Raw genomic sequence first — 25495 nt, 5'->3', positions numbered from 1 at the left:
GCCACATATGTTTTACAATTTATTCCGATCAATTTGAGTTAATATATGCCACGTGTATAATATGTAAGTAACTGCATCAAGCATCATACTCTACAAGATTATCTAACCCCAATCGATTTTTTAGGTAATTAACTCCCGAAGCGCATATCTACCAACTAGTCACGGACAGGACTCCTTCAACCAACTAGACAGCGTACAACCATTTTTAAAATGGCAGTGCCTCGTCCTTGTCACATGTGGCACTTATTTACATCCACACCATCCAAATTGTGGGACAGAGAGTGGATGGACAATATATCTAAAATCCCACTAACTCAAAATTATATCTGTTCAATTGATGGCCATCAATTGAATAGTTGAGAGTAAAACAATGACTGGTCAAATTTTAGAAGGTAAAAAATAAATAAATAAATCAAATGGTCATTGTCATGCTGTTGGTGTAACATTTGGGTTATTCCCCATCCGCTACTAGTTAAAAATACATATGGTTTAGATTACAGTACAACTATGCAACTAGGCCATGTAGAAAATGAAAGAGTCATCACCATTTCTAAAGCATGTTTAACTATCACATGCGTGAAGCTCTCTTATATTGTGCAAGTTGACATACAAGTTATTATTATTTGTAAAATGACAAATAAGCAATAAATCTAAAATTAGGTATTTCATTCCGTAGGTTAACATATAAGTTACTATTATCCGTAAAATATGAATAGGACTTACAAAAATTTTGTAAGAATTTTACCAGGATTGTATTTCATCACGTATATCACGCATTCATTCATACTAGTTTATTTTGGAATCTCGCTAACCATTTAAAAAGAGAAGAAATGTGAAATGACATTTCTCATACAAGGGACTCACCTTTTAAACCCATCACATGTTTTATATAGAGCCCACTACATTATCTTGTAGCAAATTCAAGTCTGTATATATATAAATATTTCTATTGTAGGTTCATGGTTGTCTTATTAAAGTAAATAGATCAAATCGACTAGAGGTAGCACCAATCATTAATTTAATGTGACACATACCCCATTCTTAAAAGGCCCCATGGACTTCCACAAAAACAAATATTTGAAGCATGAGCCAACAATGTAGATGAGCATTTTAGAAAAAAATCAAAAAGTGTACACGAGACTAAAAAAGATATGGTTTCAAAATTTGGTGTCAATACCTTTAATTAATACCCTCACTGGCTCATTCGAATTGTCTATCAGAAACTTAATATATTAAGGAGTTTTGAATAAACTTTGTTTAGTATACCAATAAAAAATGGAAGCATATCTAAATCTTTGCTGCTGAAATCTTAACGGGCAACAAAGGTTTTATATCAAACTTATATTTATGAAAACTCTAGGAGAGCATTTGGTGCATGGTATTTGATGAGATTATGTGGGATGAAGTTGCATTTCGTTCGGTGCCAATTTCACTGAGGGCTTCTTTGATTTTTATCATTTCACCAGGGATTGGTAAATACCCTGGAAATGGCTTATTATTATTACCGTTTCACCTATTTAGATATTCATGAGAATTTCATTCTTGGAAACCAGTTCAAAAGTAATAGCTGTCATTTTAAGACTCTATCTTGATGTATATGACATATCTATTCCGTTCATCTATTTTATCACAACATTTTGAGATATAAGAAGAAAAATGAGGTTGATCCAACACTCAACTGGCTCCTACAAAAAAAAAAAACAATGGACTCGGGAAGGTTTTAACGATAAGTATTTAATTCACATTTTTCTATGGCGTAGTCCACTTGAGCTTTGAATATGCCTCATTTTTTGGCTTATATTATAAATTCATCTAACATAATGGATAACTGGTGTAGATATATGGTATGCATCACAGTGGGACCCACAAATATTTCACCCATTTTTTACTGAAAAAGTAAGCCGTCAAATCAATTATGGGAAAGAATGCGGCGACGGAGGAGGAAAATATTGAGGGCGTGTTTGGGCAGTGGGATTAGAAGGGATTACGTGGGATGGGATTCATCTGGTCTTGTGCCAATTCCACTTCATGTTTGGAAAGAATGGAAAAGCTTGGAATTAGATTTTATTGGAATTGCATGGGTCCTGTGTCAATTTCACTCAATGTTAGCAAGTTGTGTAGGTTCCACCATGATGTGTGGGCTATATCCACACCATCCACCCAATTTTCTAAATTATTTTAGGGCATGGGACAGAAAATCAAGTAAATCTAAAGCTCAAGTGGACCCTACCATAGAAAGCAATGGAGATTGAAAACTTACCGTTGAAAACTTCTTTGGCGCCATATAAGTTTTAGATCTACTTCATTTTTAGGTTCATGCTATAAAATGAGGTTACAAAACAAATGAACAGGTTAGATATAACACGTGTGTTATTCGTAGTCATTTCAAATGATGGTGGGTGTATGTATCCATTCAATGTACCACCGTATTACCAACAAAGCATGGCATTAATCTTATCCCAGGGCAACAAGGACAATTCCTGCCATGGGTAATTATTATGTTTTTTTAATCCCATCCCACTTGATCCCTTCTAATAATACTGCCCAAACACGCCTTTATTACCAATCACAGGGCATTTCTCTTGGCATTGGAAAATCAAACACGCCACGGGTAAGGACGAAAAAGCTTGGAATTGCATTGGGTCTCATGCCAATTCTACTCAATATTAATAACTTGTGTAGGTCCCACCATGATGTGTGGGCTATATCCACACTGTCCACCCATTTGTCAAGATCATTTTAGATCATGGGCCAAAATTCAGGTAGATCTAAAGCTCAAGTGGACCTTACTATAGAAAGCAGCAGGGATTGAATACTTACTGTTGAAAACTTCTTTAGAGCCACATAAGTTTTGGATCTACCTCATTTTTAGGCCCATACCATAAAAGGAGGTTACAAAACAAATGAATGGTTTGGATATAATACATATATATTATTGTCAATAGTTTTAAAAGATGTTGTGTATATACATTCAATGTACCACGTGTTACAAACATATAACGAATTAAGCTTATCCCGTGGTAACGGACAGGAGACCATTCCTGACATATGTAATAATTACTTTTGTTTTTTAATCTCATTCCACTTAATCCTTCCCAATACTATGCACTAAACACTCCCTACCAAGGTTTCTACGGTGGACATTATTATCTTGCTGTTTTCTCTGGTGGGGCAATTTTGGGCTAACAGCTAGGATGATACGAAAAAACGGATGAACGGCGTGCGGTAAGACACATATATTCACGGTGGCCCGGTAGAGTTTGCTCACAGTAAAAATGTGCACACCTCTGTGGGCATCTTGGTCATTTAAGGCCGAAACTCCGGAAGCGGCTGGCTGATGTACCTCACGGAGCTATATAGCTGCTGTATTGGCGTCAGCATGGTAGGTGATTTGATCACGAAGTATGTGTTATATTTAAACCGTCCGTCCATTCCGAAAGCTTGTCTTAAGGCTTGAGATGAAAATTAAGACAAATCTAACTATCAAGTGGACCACACTGCAAAAACCAACGGGAGATTGAACGTCTACCATTGAAATCCTTTTTAGGTCACGTAAGTTTTGGGTTAATATGAAATTTGTTTTTCCTATTCATTCAGGTATTTTTGACCTTATGAACAGATTGGATGTAAAATAAACGCTATAGTGAGCCTTAAAAATTTTTTAATGGTCAAAATATTATCTCCACTGCTATTTGTGGTGTGGTCTACTGATCTTTGGATACGATACAGTTTTTGAATAATGTTCAAAAATGATATCTAAAAATAGATGAACAGTGTAAATATAATAAATACATTAATGTGGAGCCCATGTAACTTTGATCTCCTTTGAACCGTTCGTACAACTTGGAGCTCAAGGTACGTCAGTGCGTGTCTTCGCACGACACGTACCCACAGCAGCTTAGCTGCTGTGAGGTACACCAGCCAATCCGCTTCCGAAAACAGAAACGGATTGGCTACTCCCCCTGACACCAGCCCCGGAGCTGGTGGTCGGTGCTCTGTGGGACCCATCATGATGTATATGTTTCATCCATTCAGTTCATCCATTTTAAAATATCATTTTATGTTTTTATCTCAAAAATGAGAGGGTAATAAATCTCAAGTGCATCACACTACAGGAAAACAATAGTGATTGGATATCAATCATTTAAATCCTCCTAAGGCCCTCTATACTGTTTATTTGACATCCAATCCGTTGATTAGGTCATAAAGACCCAGATTAAGGGATAAAACAAAGATTAACTTGATCCAAGACTTTTATGGCTCCCAAAAAGTTTTTAACTGTCAAAGTTCAAAGTTCATTCAACATAGTTTCCTGTAATGTGTTCCACTTCAGACTGGGATATACCTCATTTTTTTTGTATTAGCATAAATTGATCTAGAAAAATAGATGGACGGAATGGATGAAACACATACATCATGGTGGGCCCACAGAGCACCGACCACCAGCTCCGGGGCTGGTGTTAGGGGGAGTAGCCAATCCGTTTCCTCCGAAAACCCCTCCCTCGTGCGTTCCAGTAAAAATATTAATTTCTATTTGCATTTTCAACTTCGGCGATGAGAAAAAGGTTAAAAAAAAAAGCAACCATACGGATTCGAAGCCTCACCAAATTCCAGTTATAAATGAGGCCGCGAAGAGACTACGAAAAGCGCAGTTTCCCGGGAAATAGGAACTCCGACGACGGAGAAGAGAAACCGTCCGTCGGTATCACTGTATTCTCCCCGAGATTCTTCCTAGCGACGATGGCCGGTCAGTCGCGGAAATGGATGATACTCGTCGCGACGATCTGGATCCAGGCCTTCACGGGCACCAACTTCGATTTCTCATCCTACTCGACGGACCTGAAATCGGTGCTCGGTATATCACAGGTCCAGCTCAACTACCTAGCCGTCGCGTCGGATCTCGGGAAGGCTCTTGGATGGTCGTCGGGCCTCGCCATCCTCTACCTTCCGTTGCCGATCGTTCTTTTCATGGCCGCTTTGATGGGAGCCGTTGGATACGGATTTCAGTGGCTTGTCATAGAGAGCGTCGTCTCCTTGCCTTATTTCGTGGTTAGTATTCGTTTCCCTTTCTCCGCAAAAGCTTCGTCCTTTTTATTGGGGGGATTTTGTTAGATTGATATTAACTTTTATTTTTCTTCCTAATTCGAGGTTTCTTACATACGCCCATCTCTCCCTCTTTCCAAAACACTACTCTGATTTTAGTTGAATTTGATAATTAGAATGGATTCTTTTTTACGAATTTCTTTCCTTTTTTTTTTTTTTTTCATGTGGGCCCTATTTCAAAAAAAATATATATATTTTTTCATTTTCGATTTCGTTTGCGTCTTTCTTGGTTTCTGTTTTCTATTCTTCTCTGCAGGTCTCTGTTCTGTTTTGGGTTTTTTTTTTTTTTTTCCCACACAAATCCGATTATTTTATTAGATTTCCATGGAAAATTTCTTTAAACATTTGAATTTATGAAGAAAATAGATCATGATTATTATTTTTTTTGTTTGTTTCGTTTTCACAAGAAATACAATGCTTGGTTACACAATTTCGTGGTTTCGAAAGCAATATCGTTTCGTGGACGTCGCTGCGCCGTTTCTATTTTAGTGTAGAACTTTTATACTCTGGTAGAACGTAGTAGATGATACGCAGGCACTAGCGAGACCGCAAACAGGGCATGTAATTAATTCAAATTAAGCCGTCTAGATGAGATGTACTAGTTTGGATCTATCATGGACCAAATATTACACTTATTGGATTTATCATAGTGGTGAATATTTTATTGGAAGGTTAAACATGATAGTTATCCAACGGTCTTCTTGTTTCAGCGGACTAGTGCCAGGGATCAAAGGTTAGGATTGTCCGAACAATCTGACTTTGGGTTCCATAATTTATTCGGTTCAACTTGAATTAATTAATGCTAGTTGTAACATCGCTAAGTGCATGCGTTTCAAGCGTCATAGGCCGCCCGAGTACTATATCTTTTTTTCTTTTCTACTCTGGTCTTGTGTGGGGTGTGAAGTTCGGCATTAGCCACGTGGATCAGTGTAGTCCACTTCAAAGAGTAGGCCCACCATGGAGGTTGTTATATCTTAACGGTTAAGATACCCAAGTAGCGGACTACGATTCACTTCAGTATTCCGCATACTAAGAAGATGAACCTCTTTATATACCTGTTTCTCTAGATTGATATTATTAAATTAAGTTTGCTTGCACCAAATATCGTGAAATTTCATGATTCGTGCAACCAAACGCACCCGTGTCCGCAATGGACGTGGTCTGCCTGAAACTCCAAGCTCTGTGTAGCACACCTTGATATTTATAAGTTATATTATATCCACTCCGTCGATTCGTTTCTTTAGATCATTTTAGGACATGAACCAAAAATTAGGGAGATCCAGGACTCAATTGGCCCACACCAATGGGAAATGAACGTCTGCCATTGAAACCTTCTTAAAGGCCACAGAAGTTTTGGATCAGGCTGATATTTGTGCTTTCCTTTCATCCAGCTGGGGAATTACCTTACGGAGGGATGCATATAGACATCATTGTGGACCCAAGATGGTTTCGACACCCAGGGTTTTCATCTTTACTGTTTACTGTGGGGGTGGCCCATTTGAGTTTTAGATCTTCCTCACTTTTGGGCTTTTGCCTAAAATGATCCGAAGAAACGGATGGACGGAGTAGATATAACCCAAACATCACGATTGGCCCACAGAGCTCAGGGTTACAGGAGATTATTCATGTGACCTGGATACAAGCTAGTCGCGTCCGATGTGAATCGGCAGGGCAGGGATGGCTTGACCACTGACGTGGCCTTGGAAAAGCAACTCGTCCGCGCGTTAGAAGCAGTTCTGTAGTGTAAATGGGCATATTTGCCATTTCACGTATGGAAATATATGCTGTAGGCCCACTTGTCACAGCACACGTGGCGCCTTTACATAAGGCTAAGCGAGGGTTACAGGAGTTGTTGCAACTACTGGTTATGGGCTATCGGCTTCCGATTTTCTGGGTCACAATGGGCTGTTCGTGTACATAAAGTCCACGTGACACGGGGAGGATCAAATCGTCAATCTGGAACGTCCATTATCTTCGATAATGGGGCTAGGGCAAGACTCTATCCCTAGCTATGCCAGGTGAGGAGATTGGTACCATGCCAAGTCGAGCTTTATGTATCTGGGTCGTCCATCAGATTCGCGCTACTTTTTTCTCAACCGTCCATTTTTTGTTGCATTAACTGGATGACATTTTTATCGTGGTCCATGAAGGAGGGAGAACCTAATGGATGGTCCAGATTGATGATTTCATCATATGTCCATCTAAGAGTACAGGGCTGGAGCGGATTGTGTGCGCCCGGCCTCACCCAACATGATGCAACCTAACCGTGGGTCCCACCTTGATGTATTTGGAGTATATTCATGCTGTCCATCTGTTTTGCTTGCTCATTTTAGGGCATGAGTTAAAAATATGAAGCAGATACAAATCTCAAGTGGGCCAGACTGCAGGAAATAGTGGTGATTGAACAACCACGGACCACCACTAAAAAAGCTTCCAACAGATCACCGTAACATTTATTTGCCACTAGTGAGGTCCACGTAAGATTTGGATCAGTTTCATTTTATTTTTGTGCCCTTAAATTAGCTGGAAAATTGGATGAACGGAGTGGATATACTACACATGCATCAAGGTAGGCCCCACAAGAGTCGGGGCGACACAATGTCAAGTGAGGCTGGGGCCGTACCTAATCGCTCCTGCGGGGACGTTAAAACAGAAGTCCATTGGGTGACACCACAGATATCCCTGGTGATTGGACTCTTTGGAGCACACCGCATTGTATCCCTGAATAAAAACACATACATTACATTGGGCCCGTTGAAATAGAATTTTTCTCTTTTTTTTGTTTTTGTTTTTTGGTTTAATCATTCATGCGCGAATAGCAGTGGCGTTTACGGAACAATTACAGTATCATGATCGTCACGCTGATGTCTTGACTGCCACCTGCTAATCAGAAAGATTCTGCGAATGTGGGGCCATATTTCGGTGATCAGTGGCCCTGATCTTGGATCGAACCATGCCTAGAAAATTTTCTGCAATTAGCCAGACAATGAATGTACAACAATCCGTATTCAATTTAGAATGGTCCATGTATTAATAAATAGAAATTTGGGCTATTTTTGGGTACAGCCCTATCTAAGGAGGGCACATCAGATCAATGGCCTTGATACCGAACCGTTGTCCTACATGGTCAAAATCAAGCCGTTTTGCAGATTGCGTGTTTGCTGACGATAATTTCTCCCATTATATATATATATATATATATATATATATATATATATATATATATATGGGAAATGGGACTATGAGGTCGACTTCCGATGAGGTCGAGCTGTGTTGCTATGTGGGCCCCACCGTGATGTGTGTTGAGCATCAACTCCATTTTATGGCGGGCCATGGGCTTAAAAATCAAGTCAATCCATGACTTGGGTGGGCCACACCACATATAACAGTTGAGATGGGTTTCCCGTCCCATTAAAACATTTATAATAATTTATTGGGCGCACTCTTCATAACCTTTCCACGTGCTGCATCACATGCACTGTTTGGATTTTAGGCCCATGACAAGTGTGCATAAATATATATATATATAAAAACACACACACACACCCGAGTAACGAATAAGGGCATCTGCTTGTGGTACACATCTGATGGACGGATTGGATCTCGCACATGCATGCCATTCGGCACGTGGGCGGCGTGTCAATAGGCTCCCTTGTACAAGGGAGTGGGTCACATGTATCCGTGCAAACTTCTTTATGGGGCCCAGGTGGGCCCATAACGGCACCTGGGGACGGTGCTACATAGGGTAGGTCTTATGACAAGCTTCCTGATTTACTGGACGGTCTGGATCTAGATGCATGTGCACGATCGGATGGTTGGATTTGTTTTATAAACCGACTTACGGTGGAATCGTTCCTAATTATTGAATGTTTGGCTAGCCTTATAATCTGATGTTTTATGATTCCTCGTACACAGACTCTTGTCAGTCTTCGCATGACAGCCACGTAGGTAATTCCTAAATTCTCCTTCCACGTGGCTACACATGATAACAGTTCCTTTTACTTGCCCGTTGGATTCCCATCGTTTTGCCAGGCTGGCAATGCCAATTTGATTTCGGTCCCCATCTACAAAGTGTAAGGGTTGTCCTGGCCCACTCTTCATGTTCGGCTTTGGCCGTTCTCTAGGTTTGCCGAAATTTTCTTTGTTTATGAGGTAAATGGGCAGGATCAAGCTTGACCCCAGTTATTAAACTGGTCGGACCTGGACCCGACTTTTAGGTGATGTTGCTATAAGTTCAGATATATGATCTATCGTAGGACCCACTATTTGGAAATTGGATGGTCCAGATGGCTATGCATGATTGCCACCTAGGATGAGTTATCGTGTAGGGGATGCGCTCTGTTAGCTTAGTCGTCCAACAAGGCAAGGGAATTTGGCTGGCGCAAGCATTCCAAATTAGGTTCTCATGGGCACACGTTTTGTGGAGTATTACACGTGCAGCACGTGGACGGCGCACGTCTTGCGGAATCATGGACGTGCGGCACGTTGGTGGAACACGTGAGGTTGGCTCGTCGGTTCCGCCTTTACAGTAACCCTTCCACTTTTAGGACCAAAATACCCCTCCAACCCCAAAGGACTCGTCCCACGAGGCAAGGTAGCTGGGTCATCCTGCAAAGTACGTGCGCGTGTTATATTTGACAGGGTACGTGCAACCATCCGCTGATTGTATCTTTAGATTATCCTGACCTTTGAATCTTAGAATTGCAGATGGGCCGTTAAATATTCATCTTCATGCACAATCAGCCGTTCAGCAAATGATGTTTAGATAATTATTTAAGATGCAATCCAGAGAGGAGGGAAAACCTGGCGCCGCACCATTTACATCTGTCCAAAGTAACCCATACTGTTTGAAAACAGGTGAAATATCCTGAAATATCTTATTTGTACTTCTATTCAAAAACAGCGGTGGACCCGCCGATCCTTCGTAGTTTCCTGTGCTAGCTGTTTAGACGTATTGGTGCGTATACAACGTCCAGTCATCGTGGGTCCCATCATCTTGATTGCGTCACATCCACTCCCCGTCTAGCTGTTGCTTCTTTTTATTTTCACCGTATATCCTATAAATCTCCCTGATTCAGGACATGAGCCACAACAATGTGAGAAAATGTAACATTCCATGGAAGCTTCAACTGCAAGTGTTTTGGTCCGTCCGATTTTTGTATGTGACTGATTTTTCAGGTGTTTCTTCGTCTTAATAATCCATACTTGATGAGTGTGTTAGATGAATATCCGAACCAAAATGGTCCCCATATATAAACTTATGGTCATCCCAACCCATTGTACCTGAGTAGTTCAATCTCGCTTTTGTTTAATGGCAAAGGCCTTCGATGCGGTGGGCTCAGGTGTGGTTCCAGCTGTGTACGATAGAAGCGTGCCACACCCGTCACAATGCACCTTTCTTGTGCACGTGCCATGTCATAGGTGATACTTCGCTAATAAGGAGGGGGACAATGTGAACTATATAGTGCAGTGTTCTCGCGGACCACCGAACGTGCGAGCTGCGAGTGCTCAGTGCTTACGCAAAGAGTCTGAAGTCCCGCCGCCCAGTCTCTCAAGCACCAAAGTCACGGGGACATTTACACTTTGAGCTTATATTCACGTGCTTCACGTGATATCGGCGACCTCACCTTTCCGGGGAGTGCGCGTGCAAATCCCCGACCTACCTACCACTCCACGAGGCTTACTTCAACTAACAACAGATACTAAACAGACAGGGAACTTATTGGTGAAGGGAGGCTGAATGTGTCCCTAACTCACCTAACGAAAGACAGCAGACTGTATCGTGGCTGTTTATACACACAAGTGTGCACCGACTGAACGAGACATGAAATATGTTTGAAAGTTGTTCACTACGGCTTTCTAATCAAATCCTGCCACATCATGTTCCATGCCATACCCAATTCCCAGGTCACACTCCCACATAGGGAAGCCGATTGGCTAGTGTACAACACACCAGCGACACGGTTGGTGTGGGCACATGTCGTGTGAAGATGAGCGCTCACGCTCCTTGAGTTCCAACTTGTGCAAACAGTACAAAGGAGATTAAAGTTATAGGTGCCTCACAATAATGTATTTATTATATCCACATCATTCATCAATTCAGAGAGATCATTTTAGATCATGATCCCAAAAATGAGTCATATCTAAAGCTTAAGTGGATCACACCACAAATAGCAATGGTGACAATGATTCTCAGCATTAAAACATTCGTAAGATCCCACCATAATGTTTATTTTCCATCTAATCTGTTCATGAAGTCACAAAGACGTAAATGAAGAGGAAAAACAAATATCACATTAATCCAAAACTTATGCGACCCCTAAAAGGGTTTCAATGGTAGACGTTTAATCCCCCACTACTTTTTGCAGTGTGGTTTACTTGATCTTTGGATTTGTCTTATTTTTCAGCTTAAGCCTTACTACGAGCTCTCCAAATGGAGAGATGGTTTGGACATAACACATACCTATTTATGGTACCTACAAAACTTGGTGACGTCGACACACCAGCTAGGTTAGTGGTGTGTGGTACGCAAGCCAATCTACTTCCCCTTAGAGACCCTACCCTTGGCATTATATACCCAAATCTAAGAGTGATCTTTCTACAAGTAATGTACTAATAGAACCTATGTCCCTTTTTGGGTAAGATCATTTACAGGGAAAGGTGTGGGGTATAGTAAAGGGAAAAAGCATTACTAATGCCTTCTTATGAGGACAATTTTACCATTTTACATATGAGAATCATTGCTTTTTGTACGGGGTGTGTGGCGCCTTTTCGTTTGACCATGCATTACATCCTTTAGAGAGAGTGATGTAGGACGTGGAACATATACATTCATAGTATGGTTGGACCAAAAGAAGGTGAACTGTAAATTGGTCATAACTTTTGATTCGGGAATCATTACAAGGCGTACAACATATTAATCTTTACCGTAACGGGCCATCTGGGGTGAACCGATTCATAACATAGGTCACATCTGTCTGTTTCACCAGAAAATGCACGCTTTCAGCTCAAAAATGAAATTTTTTTTAAAAAAATACTAATTTTAGTAATTCTAATTTTTGTAATATTTTCTTATTTTTTAGAAATAACTTGTAATCATGCTTAGGACTCTTCTAACTAAAGTTTATTTAGAATTTTTATTTTTTGAAATTAGGCTTTAGAAGAGTTTTAATATAATTAGGATTTTTATTAGAGTTAGAATTTTGCTATTTTTGACAATTACGAATTTTGGTATGGTTTTTTTTTTCTCTTTTCTTTAGTAATAGTGTAACAAAACAAAGACATATATACATTAGACAATTATGAATCAATTTATTTTCAAAATTAATAGAAATAATTCTCTTTTTCTACCCTCATGGATTCGAGGAATCTCTGTGAGGAGTCCAGAGAAACTCCGTAGATTCGGAATAGTCATCCTTGAGGAAGATGATGCTTGACCTTATCATGTTCATCCTTGCGTCAGTTGATATTAGAGAGAGGTTTTTTCTTGGGACGATAGCATCTAGCGAAAGTGCGTGCAACAATTCCATGGACGGTGCTCCATAAAATTATCCTTTAACCACGACAGCTTTTAAAGCGCCACAACGAGAGAATCGAAAAGTCATATAAGGGTTGCAGGTTATTATTGATCGCATGATGGAGGCCCTAGAGCAGTTCCGTGTTCATGGCGGTGATCTGCCCCCCAGTAGGGGCTGAAACTCGTATTCTTACTGATTGCAGGATGGTGCCGGTAGTGAACCACAAAATCATTCCTAAGGAAGTGGGATCCAGCGACGAGGAGATCGACAACATGATCCTCCAATATCTCGGACAATGTGAAGATCAGGTAGATCAGACAAATCAAAAATTCAAGATGAGAGTCAATCTTCCTAACTTCAATGACCAACTTGACATTGAGGATTTTCTCAATTGACTTTATGAAGTTGAGTGATTATTCAACTAGATGAAAATTCCTGAAGCGAAGAAGGTTAAGCTTGTAGCCTACAAGTTAAAGGGTGGAGCTTCAACTTGGTGGGAGCAACTGTAGATCAAGCGAACGAGACAGATGAATGCGCCAATCAACACGTGGTCGCATATAAAGTAGTTGTTGCGCATGAGATTCATCCATCGAGATTATGTAATGTATTATTCCAACGAGACTAAAATTGTCGGTAGGATAGCCAATCAATAAGGAGTTATGCAGAAAAATCTCATTATTTATCGATGAGAGATGTCCTTGTTGAAATGGAGTCGAAATAGGCCACATAATTCACCAGTGGCAGACATATGGCACCTATGGGAACGGAGAACCAACTTATGACTTCTAAAGTGAAGGTTTAGTCTCTCATAACTGAACATGATTTTATTAAACAATCTGAGGAGACGAGAGATGTAAATGCATTAGTTGAAAAAGAAAAAATATATGGAGCCCATGAACATCCCAAAGGATTTGAAACCAGTGTTATAGGAGTTCAATGCGATTGCGCTCGATGAACTCTCGAATGAATTACCTTCCATATAAGATATACAAAACTAAATTGATCTTGTCTCAAGGGTAGGTCTGCTTAATTGCCCATATTATCAGAAAGAATGTGATATCTTGCAGGTACAAGTGAATGAAATTGATCCATATTGGTCAAGTCAAGGAGAGCATGAATACATGTATTGTATCAGTTCAAGAACCTAATACAAAGTACAAGAAAAATGCTGATAAACATCGACGCAAAAAATTATTTGAGTATTATGAGCAAAGTCCCTTGAGTAACTCAATGATGAGTTTTTTCCAAGTGAAGGGGTCTGATGTAGGACGTAGGATAGATACATTCATAGCATGGTTGGACCAAAAAAAGGTGAACTGTAAATTGGCCACAACTTTTGATCCCGCTATTGATACGGGGTGTATAACCTATCAATCTCTACTGTAATGGGCCATTCGGGTTGAACCAACCCACAACGTGGGTCATGTCTATTTGTTTCACTAGAAAACACATGCTTTTAGCTCAAAAATGAAATTTTAAGAAAAATTACTATTTTTAGTAATTCTGTTTTTGTAATATTTTCTTATTTCTAGAGTGTTAGATTTTCTTCTTTTTTTAAAATTACTTGTAATAATGCTAGGACTCTTCTAGAAAAAGTTTATTTGGAATTTTTATTTTTAAAAATTAGACTTTAGAAGAGTTTTAATACAATTAAGATTATTATTATTATTATTAAAGCTGGAATTTTGCTATTTTTGATAATTATGAATTTTAATTAAGTTTTTTTTTCTTTATTAATAGTGTGACAGAGACATGCACATTAGACAATTATCAATCAATTTATTTTCGAAATTATTAGAAATTATTTTCTATTTTCTTCCCACATGGATTCAAGGAATCGTTGTGAGGTGTATAAATAAATTCTGTAAATTTGGAGTAATCATTGTAATTATCCTTGAGGTGCTCGACCTCATCACATCCTTCCCTGCATCAGAGAGTGGGCATTGATTTATAGCAAAACTTTAGTTAAGCATATTTTGAGTGAGATGCTAGCACAAGCTACACTTAGGCCTAGATTTTGAACCGTTTTGGGCTAGCCCTATTCAAAATTCAGAATTTCCAGGCCCGAGCCAGGCCCATTGACACCCCTAGGGGGTGGACTACATCGGATATCTTCTTTATTACTATTATTATTATTTTATTTTTAGGATTAGCTTGTTAGTACACACCCATGTCAGCACACACACTCCATGTTAGCCACCCCCACTGGGGATCCATACCAAGACCTCAAGTGCTGAAACGAGGTATCTCCACTGAGTCCACAGTTGAGCCATGGATCTGGGTGCTACATAGGGTAGCTTGCACAATGCTGTCGTTGATATAAAAAAAAAAAAGAAGAAAAAAAAAAACAGAGGCTTTTGACCAGCGTTTTGTGAGTAAAAACTATTCACATGCTGGTAAGGAGTCACACTTCCAAAAATACCTTCAACTTTATCTTTTGAAAATCTGAAGTCCCATGCTCCAAAAAAGTAGTTTCAATAATAAAATCATTCCCCACTATTCTTGTTATATACGTAAATAAATTACTCCTGTTATGTATATAAATAAATAGTGAGTATAGCACATACATGCAACCAATAAAAAGAGATGAAGCAATTTGCAACTAGTGGAAAACATGGGAGGCGAAACCGTAAACGGGTATCAATTTATAGCTTCCTAATGTGGAGTACCTAAAATATATGCATTTCAATCCTGTACTTATGGCATATGTTATTCAATTTTACGGACATTCCAAGTGAAAAGGAAGCTAAGAATGGATTATAATCCAAACATTATCTTGTTAGAGAAATCATAACTTTTAATTACTTCATGCTTTGTGGATTCAATGTTTCACTCGTCTAAATTATTATGAATTTGGATCCTTTGTTGTAGGCCAGAGATTTTCTATTTTTCAGCATTGTGGTTGGTCCACGTTATCACTGGCCTAGTTAGTTGCATTAGATGCAGACTTTAGTATGCAATAATGTGGCACAATCATATTACAGGAGCTCCATGGTTGTGTTAAGCCAGGATTCTGACTCAATTATTATGTGTCACTCGTTTCCACGAAGGGCATGTTTTTGGCCGTTTGCAAAAATAAAGTAAGGTGTAGAAGATGAATTTAATTTCGACAGCTTTTATTGGAAACCGCAAATTTTATGTTTTTTTATGTCACCCTTATTTAAAGAAACAGGCTTAGGTGGATTCTCTTTCAACTAGCTTTGTTTCCGCACCTCTCCCATACCACGTGGTGCTTTCTTTTTAAATTCGACCAAGCCAAATAGGTCTGCCCTAAGATCATTTGTTTTCATTTTCATCGTGAGGAGCGGGTCAAATTCAGCTTCCCACTGGAATAGAATTGAAAAGAAAAAAAAACTGAACCAATAGTGTGCCGACACGTGGCAGGTATTCCTCCTCTGCCTGTTAGCTGGATGCAGCATCTGCTGGTTCAACACCGTCTGCTTTGTGCTCTGCATCCGGAACTTCGCGGTGAACCGGGCACTGGCGCTGTCCCTGACTATCAGCTTCAATGGCGTCAGTGCCGCGCTCTACACGCTCGCTGCAAACACCGTCTCTTCCAGCAGCAACGCCGTCTACCTCCTCCTCAACGCCTTACTCCCCGTTCTCGCTTCTGCTGCCGCGCTCGTCCCCATCCTCCGCCAGCCTCCGATTCAGCCCCTCTCGTCCGACGCGGCACACCGCGACTCCATCGCCTTCATCTTCCTCTATATCCTCGCCCTCTTCACTGGTCTCTACCTCCTCCTCCTCAATTCCATCTCTTCGTCTGCCTCCGTGGCCCGCTTGCTCTTTGTCGGGGCCCTGATCCTCCTCGCCCTGCCGATCATTGTCCCGGGCATTGTCATCGCACGCGACTGGGCCCACCGCACAATCTACTCGAGCTTCCGGCTGCAGGGATCGCGGTTCAACCTCGTGGACGTGGACGATCTGGAGCTGCACAAGGAGCTGATCGGGCGGCAGGAGAATGGGAATGGGAATGGGAATGGGGAGGTGGGCCAGGGTTGCTGTGAGAAGGTGTTGGAGGAGGACAAGCTGACGATGCTGGGGGAGGAGCATTCGGCAAGGATGTTGGTGCGTCGGCTCGATTTCTGGCTCTACTACGTCGCGTATTTCTGCGGTGGGACGGTGGGCCTCGTCTACAGCAACAACATTGGCCAGATCGCGCAGTCGCTCGGGAGCGGATCTGACTCGCTCGTCACCCTCTACTCTTCCTGCTCCTTCTTTGGACGCCTCTTGTCTGCTATCCCCGACTTCCTTCGCGTGTACGTATTTTTAACACTTACTATACTACTGAATTTTCATACCTCAAAATTATACTCGCAGGGGAGAATGACTCTGTTGACGGACGGTTCTTCTCTCCACTTGGTCGGGCCTCAAAACCGGGTCCGATTTCTGATCCGACCGAGAAGTGGAGGTGACGTGGTCTGGGTGAGCCCATCCCAAGCCTAGCCCGCTTTGGACTGGATTCGGGCTTGAGACCTGAGGGGTGGCGATGGCTGCGTGGACAAGCGTGTCAGCTGCCTGACCCACTACCAAGAAGGGTTTGGGCCAACTTAAATGGGTTACGGGTCGGGCTTGGTTCTTTAAATGTGGTCCGTTTAAGTAAATGGGTTGGGCTTGAGTTTAAACGTATCCAATTAGTGTTGTCAACGGGCTGGGCTTGGGTCCGAATTTGGAACTGTCTGGCTTGTGCCGGACCCTTTGGATATTTTTCATTTGCTAAGCCCATACCTGGCCAATCAACAGGGCCAACCTTTAGCCCCAGATTCCAGCCGTGCTGGGCTCTCGGCTATGTGCACCCCATATAGGGTATTATGGTAATATGTAGACCACTGCCAGAAATTCGATGTAGTTCCCTCCTGACAGTACATGTGGCAGACTGTCTGATGATTGACTGTTGATCTCGTGGGACACCGCGTGGATAGGTAAAAATTGCTGGTGATTGGACAACTTGAGTATAACTAGTTGAATGTGGACCACTGTTAAAACCGTCCCTTTCTATCCAAAAAGTGTTGTCCACCAGAACAATGGTCCTGATCGCTTGGCCTGGCTTCAACGTGTCCCGTGAAAAGCAAACGGCATAGAGCTTTTAGGCAGGGAGCAGCACATATCAGCGTTCCTCTATAGATATTCCTTCTCTGTTGCTTCTTTTAACAAGAATCAATGGTCGGTCCCGCAACTTGGCTGCTTGGTTTATTTTTAATCATGCATACATGCCAGAATCGATATAGTACTTCAATCCAAACCAATCAACTTTGACCCCAATCGCGAAAATAAAAAAGCTTCTATCAAAATGAAATGTCCTTCTTTTTTTTTCTTTTTTCTTTTTCATTATTGCAATGGTTACGACAGCTTATTTTTCCAAATCCTTTTTTTCATTATTGCAATGGTTACAATAGCCAAACGCCTCTCTTTAGATTCCTCTCTTGCTACGTTTCTCCAACAACATTCTGTTGATCATCATTTTACGTGTAAAGGTAAACTTAGGCCAGTTGTAAACATGCGAAAGGCACTTCAAATATTTGAAGATCTTTTTTATCTGCTTCCTATTTCTCACATAATGCCATTTGCCAATCCCTTATTGGCTTTCCCATAATTGCCAAACAACACATATATTGCTAATGGGTAGCAACCTAGTTGTAAAACTCGTTGACTTGACTCGAAACTCGGCTCAGCAAACTCTCACCTAGTGGCGTGTTCGCTCAGTCAGCTCAACCCTGACGAACCGCAACATCATCCCCAGTGTCCTCATTGTTGCCGTTGGTGTGGCCCTTCTGAGTTATAGATAAGGCTGGATTTTCGGATCCATGCATAACATAGCAGGAGGCACCAGATTGGTGGTTTGGATTCCAGATTTACATAATGATGGGCCTGCACATCTTGAACTCATGTGCATCTCCCCCTTCAGGAACGTTATTCCAAGTTTGTTCTCTATAGGACGGAAAAAAAAAATGGTGAAAAAGTTAGCTGCGCCTGTCTAACCGCTCAAACTTCACACGTGCAGGAAGGTGTATTTCGCACGCACAGGGTGGCTAGCGATGGCGCTGGTGCTGACACCGATCGCTTTCTTCTTGCTGGCAGCAGCGCCGGGGGGCCACGCATTGCAGGCAGGCACGGCACTCATTGGTCTGAGTTCTGGCTTCATTTTTGCTGCTGCCACATCGGTTACATCAGAGCTCTTTGGTCCCAACAGCTTCGGTGTCAACCATAACATCCTCATCACTAATATTCCTATCGGGTCTCTTGTCTACGGTTCACTCGCCGCACTCATCTACGATGCCAATGGCAGCTCTAGCACGACCCTCCATGCCATCCTCACTGATGGTGCGGTTGTGTGCATGGGCAGGCAATGCTATGGGGAGACCTTCATCTGGTGGGGTTGCATCTCTGTGGTGGGCTTAGTGGCCAGCGTCGCCCTTTTCATGCGCACCCGATCTGCATATGACCGGTTTGAGCGTAATCGGATTTCGGCACAGTTGTTTTAATCCTCCAGATATTCCAACATATGTTTCTTTGTAAGAATGATGGAGGCGTAACAGCACAGAGAGAAAAAAAAAACACTCCTGATTGTGTAAATGGTGGGAATTTTTTGTTTGTTACTCGGCTAGATGATTGTGCAGGAGTTTTTCCAGTGCAAATTGCATCTAGCATGGTCTGCTGGGCGCACCTTGTTCGGTGTCATTGAAAAAACGTCATGGGCATATGTTAGACATGGACCAACAACAACAATACTAAAAGACTAAGGATTTCCTATATAAAAAATGATTTTGTCATTCTTACTGAAAGTCTCGCCCTTGTCATATGCACGTGATGCTTTTTCATTCCATTCCGACTAAATGAGTATATCAAATGCCTTGCCAGCTGGGTCCTTACTCCATTGGTAGACTAACAAGAGTTCTAACACCAGGTCATGGGTTCATGTGAACTTGTTCCAATTTTGTAACTGGAACTATCATATTACCAGGATCAAGAGTACAATGAGAATCAGCTTATCATTCATGGGAAATTGTATTAATCTTGCAATGCAATTAGTTGCTTTGTACATATGGGAAATTGTATTAATCTTGAAACATCTGGTCAACAGACCTAACTTCGGTCACTTATGAATCTCTAGTACTTTAGTCATGATGCTAACCATTTGAGCTATGGCTTGTAAAACAGACGGCAACAATTAAAAAAACCAACATTCAGAAGGTTAAAGTCATCTAAGCTGTGATTTTTGCATTGTGGCCTGCCAAACGTGGTCCCAAATGAAATGACTGCACACATATCTGGCCTGCTGATGGTGAAATAACCGCACATATCTGACCGTCAAGCGTTTGCCGTAAACAGGCCTAGGTTTGGTCTCCTGCCAGGCTGGAACCCAAATAGAACAAGTTGTTAAATGTAGGCCCATGACCAACTCAACTCGACTCAATGTCCAGCTGAGTTGTCTTGACTTTAAGACTCAACCCTACTCGATTTGATATTTAATTATTGTAAATTGAAAATATTAGAAATATTAGATATTTAAATAGTTAAATTTAATACAAGTAACATAGAAGGTAACTCAAACCAACAACAGCACACACTTCACTGATTAAGGGCGTTGCTTCCTTCAGTTTGTGTTGGGGGGTCTGAATCCCACTCCCACATTATTATGATTTAATAAAACCTTGCCTCAAAAGGGTCGTGACTTGATTCTAGTCATGCTGAGTCATGTCCAGTTGACTGAGCCATTGTTTCACTCGACAAGTCTCTCCAAGTCCAGGCCGAGTTAGGACCAGTAGCAAGTCTCCCAGAGACTAGACTTGAGATCTCACTGAGTCGAGTTAACTTGGCGAGTTTCAAGTCCAATCAATGAATTTTGGAACTATAATTTGAAGTACAATTTTCCATAAAAATGTTAAAAGGTCGATAATCAAACAGTGAAAGCTTGTCTCTTGTAAACTTGGAAATCTGCATTTAACAGGTTCTTTAAGAGAAATCTAACACTGTTTTTTTTTAATAAAACCTTGGAAATGGAAATTGATTTCTATACCTCTTTTTTTTTTTGACGACAGGGCATCCCCACCCCCCTTTTGAGGCGAGACTATTCCCCGTGGATGCATGTAATTACTTGCCAACCTCGTGTGCATCGGGTGACTCGTGTTTGTGAGAGGCAAACCTACAACCCAAGTTGTTCACATCAACAACCCCCGCCCCCCCCCCCCCCCACACACACACAAAATGTTTTTTATTTTTATTTTGCAAAGATCCCTTCATCCCAAACAGGCCCATTGACCTATGTTTTTCAGCATTCCATCTAAGATACTAATAAAACATTTAATAAAGAGAAATGATGGAGTGGAGCTAAGTGTACAGAACCTCTTCAGTGTACTTCGTTGCATTTGGGCTAATTGTCATAAACATCAGCTATTTGGGCTGTCCATAACACTCTTCATCAGCTGCCTTGAAAAAATCATACCAATTGGATGATCCAATCTGAAAGTCAGCGGCATGAAAGAAATAGACAGGAAAGGTCATTCATTGAAGATAGGTCTAGCCACAGATATCTAAGATCATCAGATTGCTGTGATTTAACACCGTAGTGGATGAAGAATGGACTGAACCTAGTGGATGGTCCAGATGGGTGATGCTGATGCCAAAGGGTCCAAATGCAACTAGGTGCATGGAAAAGTTTCCATACAGTGAGCCCACTAATTCAGTTTTCTTTCATAAAAATCATGGAGGGTATATGATTTAAGTTGGAAATTCGATCCAGTTCCATGGAAGAGCTGACACTTACGGTTTCTAAGAACCTTAAATATGTTATTTATATCAGCACATTAACCCTTGAAATTACCAACTTTGGCCATCTCTTCCTTAGAAATTCTGCTCCCAAACAATGTCAGCTTAAATATGTTATTGGAGATGTGTGTGCTGGATAGAAATGAAGGTATGTCCTCGAAATTTCGATTTGTTTGGTCACGTACATGCAATTTGAGGGATTGTGTAGGTCCATTTATCAGTGGTTAAATTCAGCCGGCTCTTTCAATTGGGCACCTCTAATAGCATTAGCTAATTGGACAGCTATAATTTCTAGTTTCATAATGAGAAAAATTGCCCTCAAAATACAGTTAGTGTTCTTTTCAGGTGCAATCCACAAAGATATTTGCAATTTGAGCTAAGGTGATTGCAATTTGGTTATTTCCAATACATTAGACTAATACCAACTGCAATTGAATTCAATAGTGAATCCAAACACGCCCATGTTTTAAGTCATACCATACCATAAACGATTCAAAGAATGAGAAATAAAAATAATACTTTTGACTTTGCCTCTGTTCATCTTCCAATGAATTTTAGGCGTTGTAAAATCCTAACTATGTAAAGAGTTTATGCAAGTAAACAGTTTCACTAGTAAAGAATTTCTTTAATCTATCATGTTTCAATGCTGGGAAGGTCTTTTTATCAGATTGATTTGAATGTGTTTGGGTACTGGTAAGAACTTTACTTTTAGGAAATGAAACTTGACATCCAAATGCAGGAGAACCAAACAAATGAAAGAATTTGCATAAATGAGATTTTGCAAACATCCAAATGGCATTTTACGGTTTCTTCCACTGAAACAGAAAGGCATTATTGCTAAAAAAAATTCTTGAGAAGCCAAAGACATTCAAGAAAAATCAACCCCAAATTCAGAGCTTTGCCATTGGAAATGTATTTACATGGATTTCTCATCAGCTCTACTACATTGAAACAAAAAGAACAAGAAGAATAAGAAGAAAGAATGTCATGGGATGACTCTGCTACTAACCTCGAACACCTTGAACCTTCCATCTAGCTCAATTTCTCTTCAGCCGAATTCAACTTTATTCTGATCTCTTCCAACGAGACATGGTTGTTATTCTACCACCCGATGATCTGCAAACACCCGATTTCATGTTGCTGTAGTCAACTAGCTCTTTTTTTCACCTCCACTCTTCTTTGCAGTAGCCTGCGAATACAAAAAGGTCCCAAAGATCGCAATTGCAGATCCTAGACCATTCAATGGCCTGACTGGATTCCTGAAAACCAAAACCGTCGCTATGATGACCACCACCCGCTTCATCGTATTCCCAACTGAGAACGTCAATGGGCTGATATCATCGAGAGCCTGGTAAGATGATTGGTTATAGAGATGGTAGAAGATACCAGATACAATCACCCAAAGATAGAAAGTCGACGGTTTGCCGACGATTTCAATAGCACGTCGATAGCCTTCCACCCACAGAGGGCCCTCCACAAAGACGGCCACTGGGAATAGATAAATCAAGGACATGATGCTAATCCAACCATACAAATTCAGCCCATTTACTTGCTTGAAATTCTGCAAACTCCGTTTGGAATATATGTTTCGTAGGACGAATCCCACATTGCTGATGAGGGCTCCCCAGAGCCCCTGCGGATTGAAGGAGACCTCGGTGACAGCGGCGAGAGCGCAACCAAAGACGATTGGGAGGATCGACAGCCAGACGGATAATGGGTAGGAATCACCAAGGAAGGAGGAGAAGACGACAGAGAAGACGGGCTCAGAGGATTTGATAACGTGGGTGAAGGAGACCGCGACCTTCGAGAAGGAAACGCAGGCGGAGATGTGACCGATGGTGTGGAAAAGAGCAGGCCCGAGGAGGGCAAAGATGAACTCTTTTGAGATTTTGGGGCATGGTTGGATTTTGAAAGACCAGAGGAAGAACATCCAAACAGAGCCAGCTAGTAATTGAAATGAGGCAAGAAGCCATGGGAAAGGGAAGACGTTCAGGGCCTTCTTGTTGTAGATGTTGAAGATAATGTTCTGGAAATACCACAGCCCAAAGACAATAGCTAGCTGGAGGGTTTTCTTCTTGGAACTGGATGAATCTTCATCTGGAATCGTGGGCTGGGGAGCATCTGCAGCTGCCTTGAGGATATGGGATTTGGGTTTGTTGAGAAAACCAGATAGGAGGATTTGGGACGTGGGTTTGTTGGGAAAGGGAGATGGGTGGCAATGGATGATGTGGTTGGTGATTGTAGAGCTTGAAATGAGGATTTGGGATTTGGGTTTGTTGGGAAAATCAGATGGGTGGTGATAAACGGTGTGATTGGTGGCCTTGGGGTGGGGCATCAGGTGATTCTGATCAAATGGTGGGGAGGCTTTGGGAAATCTGAAGGTGGAGAATCCATGGATGGATTTAGAGAAGGATTTGATGTTGGGGTTGCTGTGGAGAGATGTTGGGAAGGTGAGAGGATTGAAGGAAAGCATGTTTGTCGGTTCTTTCTGCAGATTGAGAGAGAGAGAGAGAGAGAGAGTGATTTCTGCAACTATCTGTTGTTGTGTGACGAAGAGCTAGTAGTCGGATCTGCAGGAAAACTTTTGCGTACGTCGCTAGTAACTACCCGGGTCACTTCCTCTAACGTGTGAAAAATACTACATGTGTATGAAATCCATACCGTCCATCACGTGCATCACCCCTTATTATCCTACTTCCAAAAAATCAGATGATTCAACAATCAGGTGGGCTACCCAAAAAAATTATGTCTAAAAATCTCAAAATTCACATGGTATGCCCACTTTAGTTTTGGAATAATGTGATTTGTGGCTAATTCTTTCATCCAGGTCAGGCACATCGGATGAATAGATTGGATGTCATACAAACTCCATGTTAGGCCCTAAATAAAACTAACGGTGGGCATCCCATGTTAAAATTTTTCCTAGGTTGTGACCTCTCTGGGCTATGGATGGTCAGGATTTATGGATTCCAAAGTGTACTAAAGGGCGGTTTTGGGCAGGGGATTAGAAGGGATTGGTTCGGATGGGACTCATTTGGTCATGTGCCGATTCCATTCCCTGTTTGGGAAGAATGGAATTAAGTGGGAATTAGATTAGATGGAATTGCATTGGTCCTGTGCCAATTTCACTCAATGTTAGCAAGTTTTGTAGGTCTCATCATGATATGTGGGCTATATCCACACCGTTCACCCATTTTTAGAGATTATTTTAGAGCATGGGCCAAAAAAAGGTAAATCTAAAGCTCAAATGGACCCCACTATATAAAGCAACGGGGATTGGATACTTACCGTTAAAAACTTCTTTGGGGCCATGTAAGTTTTGGATCTACCTCATTTTTAGGCCCATGTCATAGAATGAGGTTAAAAAATAAATTAACAATTTAAATATAACACATGTGATTTTGATATATCACATGTGCGTTATTCTATGTAAATTCAAATGATGGTGGGTATATCCATTCAATGTACCACTGTATTACCAACGGACCATGGAATTAATCTTATCCTATGGCAATGGCGGACAATCTCTGCCATGAGTAATAATTAAGTTTTTTGAATCCATCCTACTTAATCCCTTCTGATCTCACCGCCAAACACGCCCTAAGGTAGTGTAGCTGATGGATGGGATGGATCTTATGAAAATTCCAATAACGTGGCTCTCCGTACGCGAGGTACCTAGCTTAGGTAACCTGCGCGAGTCTACGGCAGCGCGGCTCGAATCCCAGAGGAGGCGGAATTTAGCGGCGGTATATACGGTATCTTATTTTTAATTTATCGCGCGATATTTCGGAGGAGAGGGACGTTTCGAACGTGAAATTGTGGCGACGGTTGCTTTTGGTTTTGGAAGATTTAAGAAAATGGTAGTGAGTCTAGTGACTCATACTCCTCAAATGTCGCACTGATGTACAGCTATCCAGGCCATCTAAATTGTGGGACCCACTTTCTATGGAGCATATATCTTAAATAAAACTCAAAATTGTTTCCTAATTCCTAACCATTCAATTAATGGATGTCAGATCAAATGGATGGTTAAGAATTCAATACACAGTGGTCTAAATTCGGGAAAATGAATTCGTTAAGATCGTTTTATCAATGAAAATTTTAGGCTG

The 25495-nt window shown here is 41.2% G+C and overlaps 2 protein-coding genes across 2 annotated transcripts; one reads left to right on the top strand and one right to left on the bottom strand.

Annotated features, from left to right (window-relative positions):
• Positions 1-4557: 4557 nt before the first annotated feature.
• Positions 4558-19175, top strand: LOC131233063 (protein NUCLEAR FUSION DEFECTIVE 4-like). Its single transcript, XM_058229639.1, has 3 exons — positions 4558-5049; positions 16005-16879; positions 18622-19175. Exons 1-3 carry the CDS (start codon positions 4621-4623, stop codon positions 19100-19102), a joined length of 1785 nt encoding a protein of 594 aa, XP_058085622.1. The 5' UTR covers positions 4558-4620; the 3' UTR covers positions 19103-19175.
• A 3078-nt stretch (positions 19176-22253) lies between these two features.
• Positions 22254-23918, bottom strand: LOC131233438 (xylulose 5-phosphate/phosphate translocator, chloroplastic). Its single transcript, XM_058230146.1, has one exon. It carries the CDS (start codon positions 23857-23859, stop codon positions 22537-22539), a length of 1323 nt encoding a protein of 440 aa, XP_058086129.1. The 5' UTR covers positions 23860-23918; the 3' UTR covers positions 22254-22536.
• Positions 23919-25495: the final 1577 nt, after the last annotated feature.

The sequence above is a fragment of the Magnolia sinica genome, chromosome 18 (genome assembly GCF_029962835.1).
Source record: "Magnolia sinica isolate HGM2019 chromosome 18, MsV1, whole genome shotgun sequence".
In the NCBI taxonomy this organism is placed as follows: domain Eukaryota; kingdom Viridiplantae; phylum Streptophyta; class Magnoliopsida; order Magnoliales; family Magnoliaceae; genus Magnolia; species Magnolia sinica.
This window is presented reverse-complemented; position numbering and strand designations above follow the sequence as displayed.

Bases quoted from the DNA above. Each gene is read 5' to 3' on its own strand.
- LOC131233438 (XM_058230146.1), bottom strand. From the start codon at position 23,859: ATGCTTTCCTTCAATCCTCTCACCTTCCCAACATCTCTCCACAGCAAC.
- LOC131233063 (XM_058229639.1), top strand. From the start codon at position 4,621: ATGAGGCCGCGAAGAGACTACGAAAAGCGCAGTTTCCCGGGAAATAGG. The intron at 5,050-16,004 runs GTTAGTATTCGT...GACACGTGGCAG, and splicing joins TCTCCTTGCCTTATTTCGTG to GTATTCCTCCTCTGCCTGTT. The intron at 16,880-18,621 runs GTACGTATTTTT...TCACACGTGCAG, and splicing joins ATCCCCGACTTCCTTCGCGT to GAAGGTGTATTTCGCACGCA.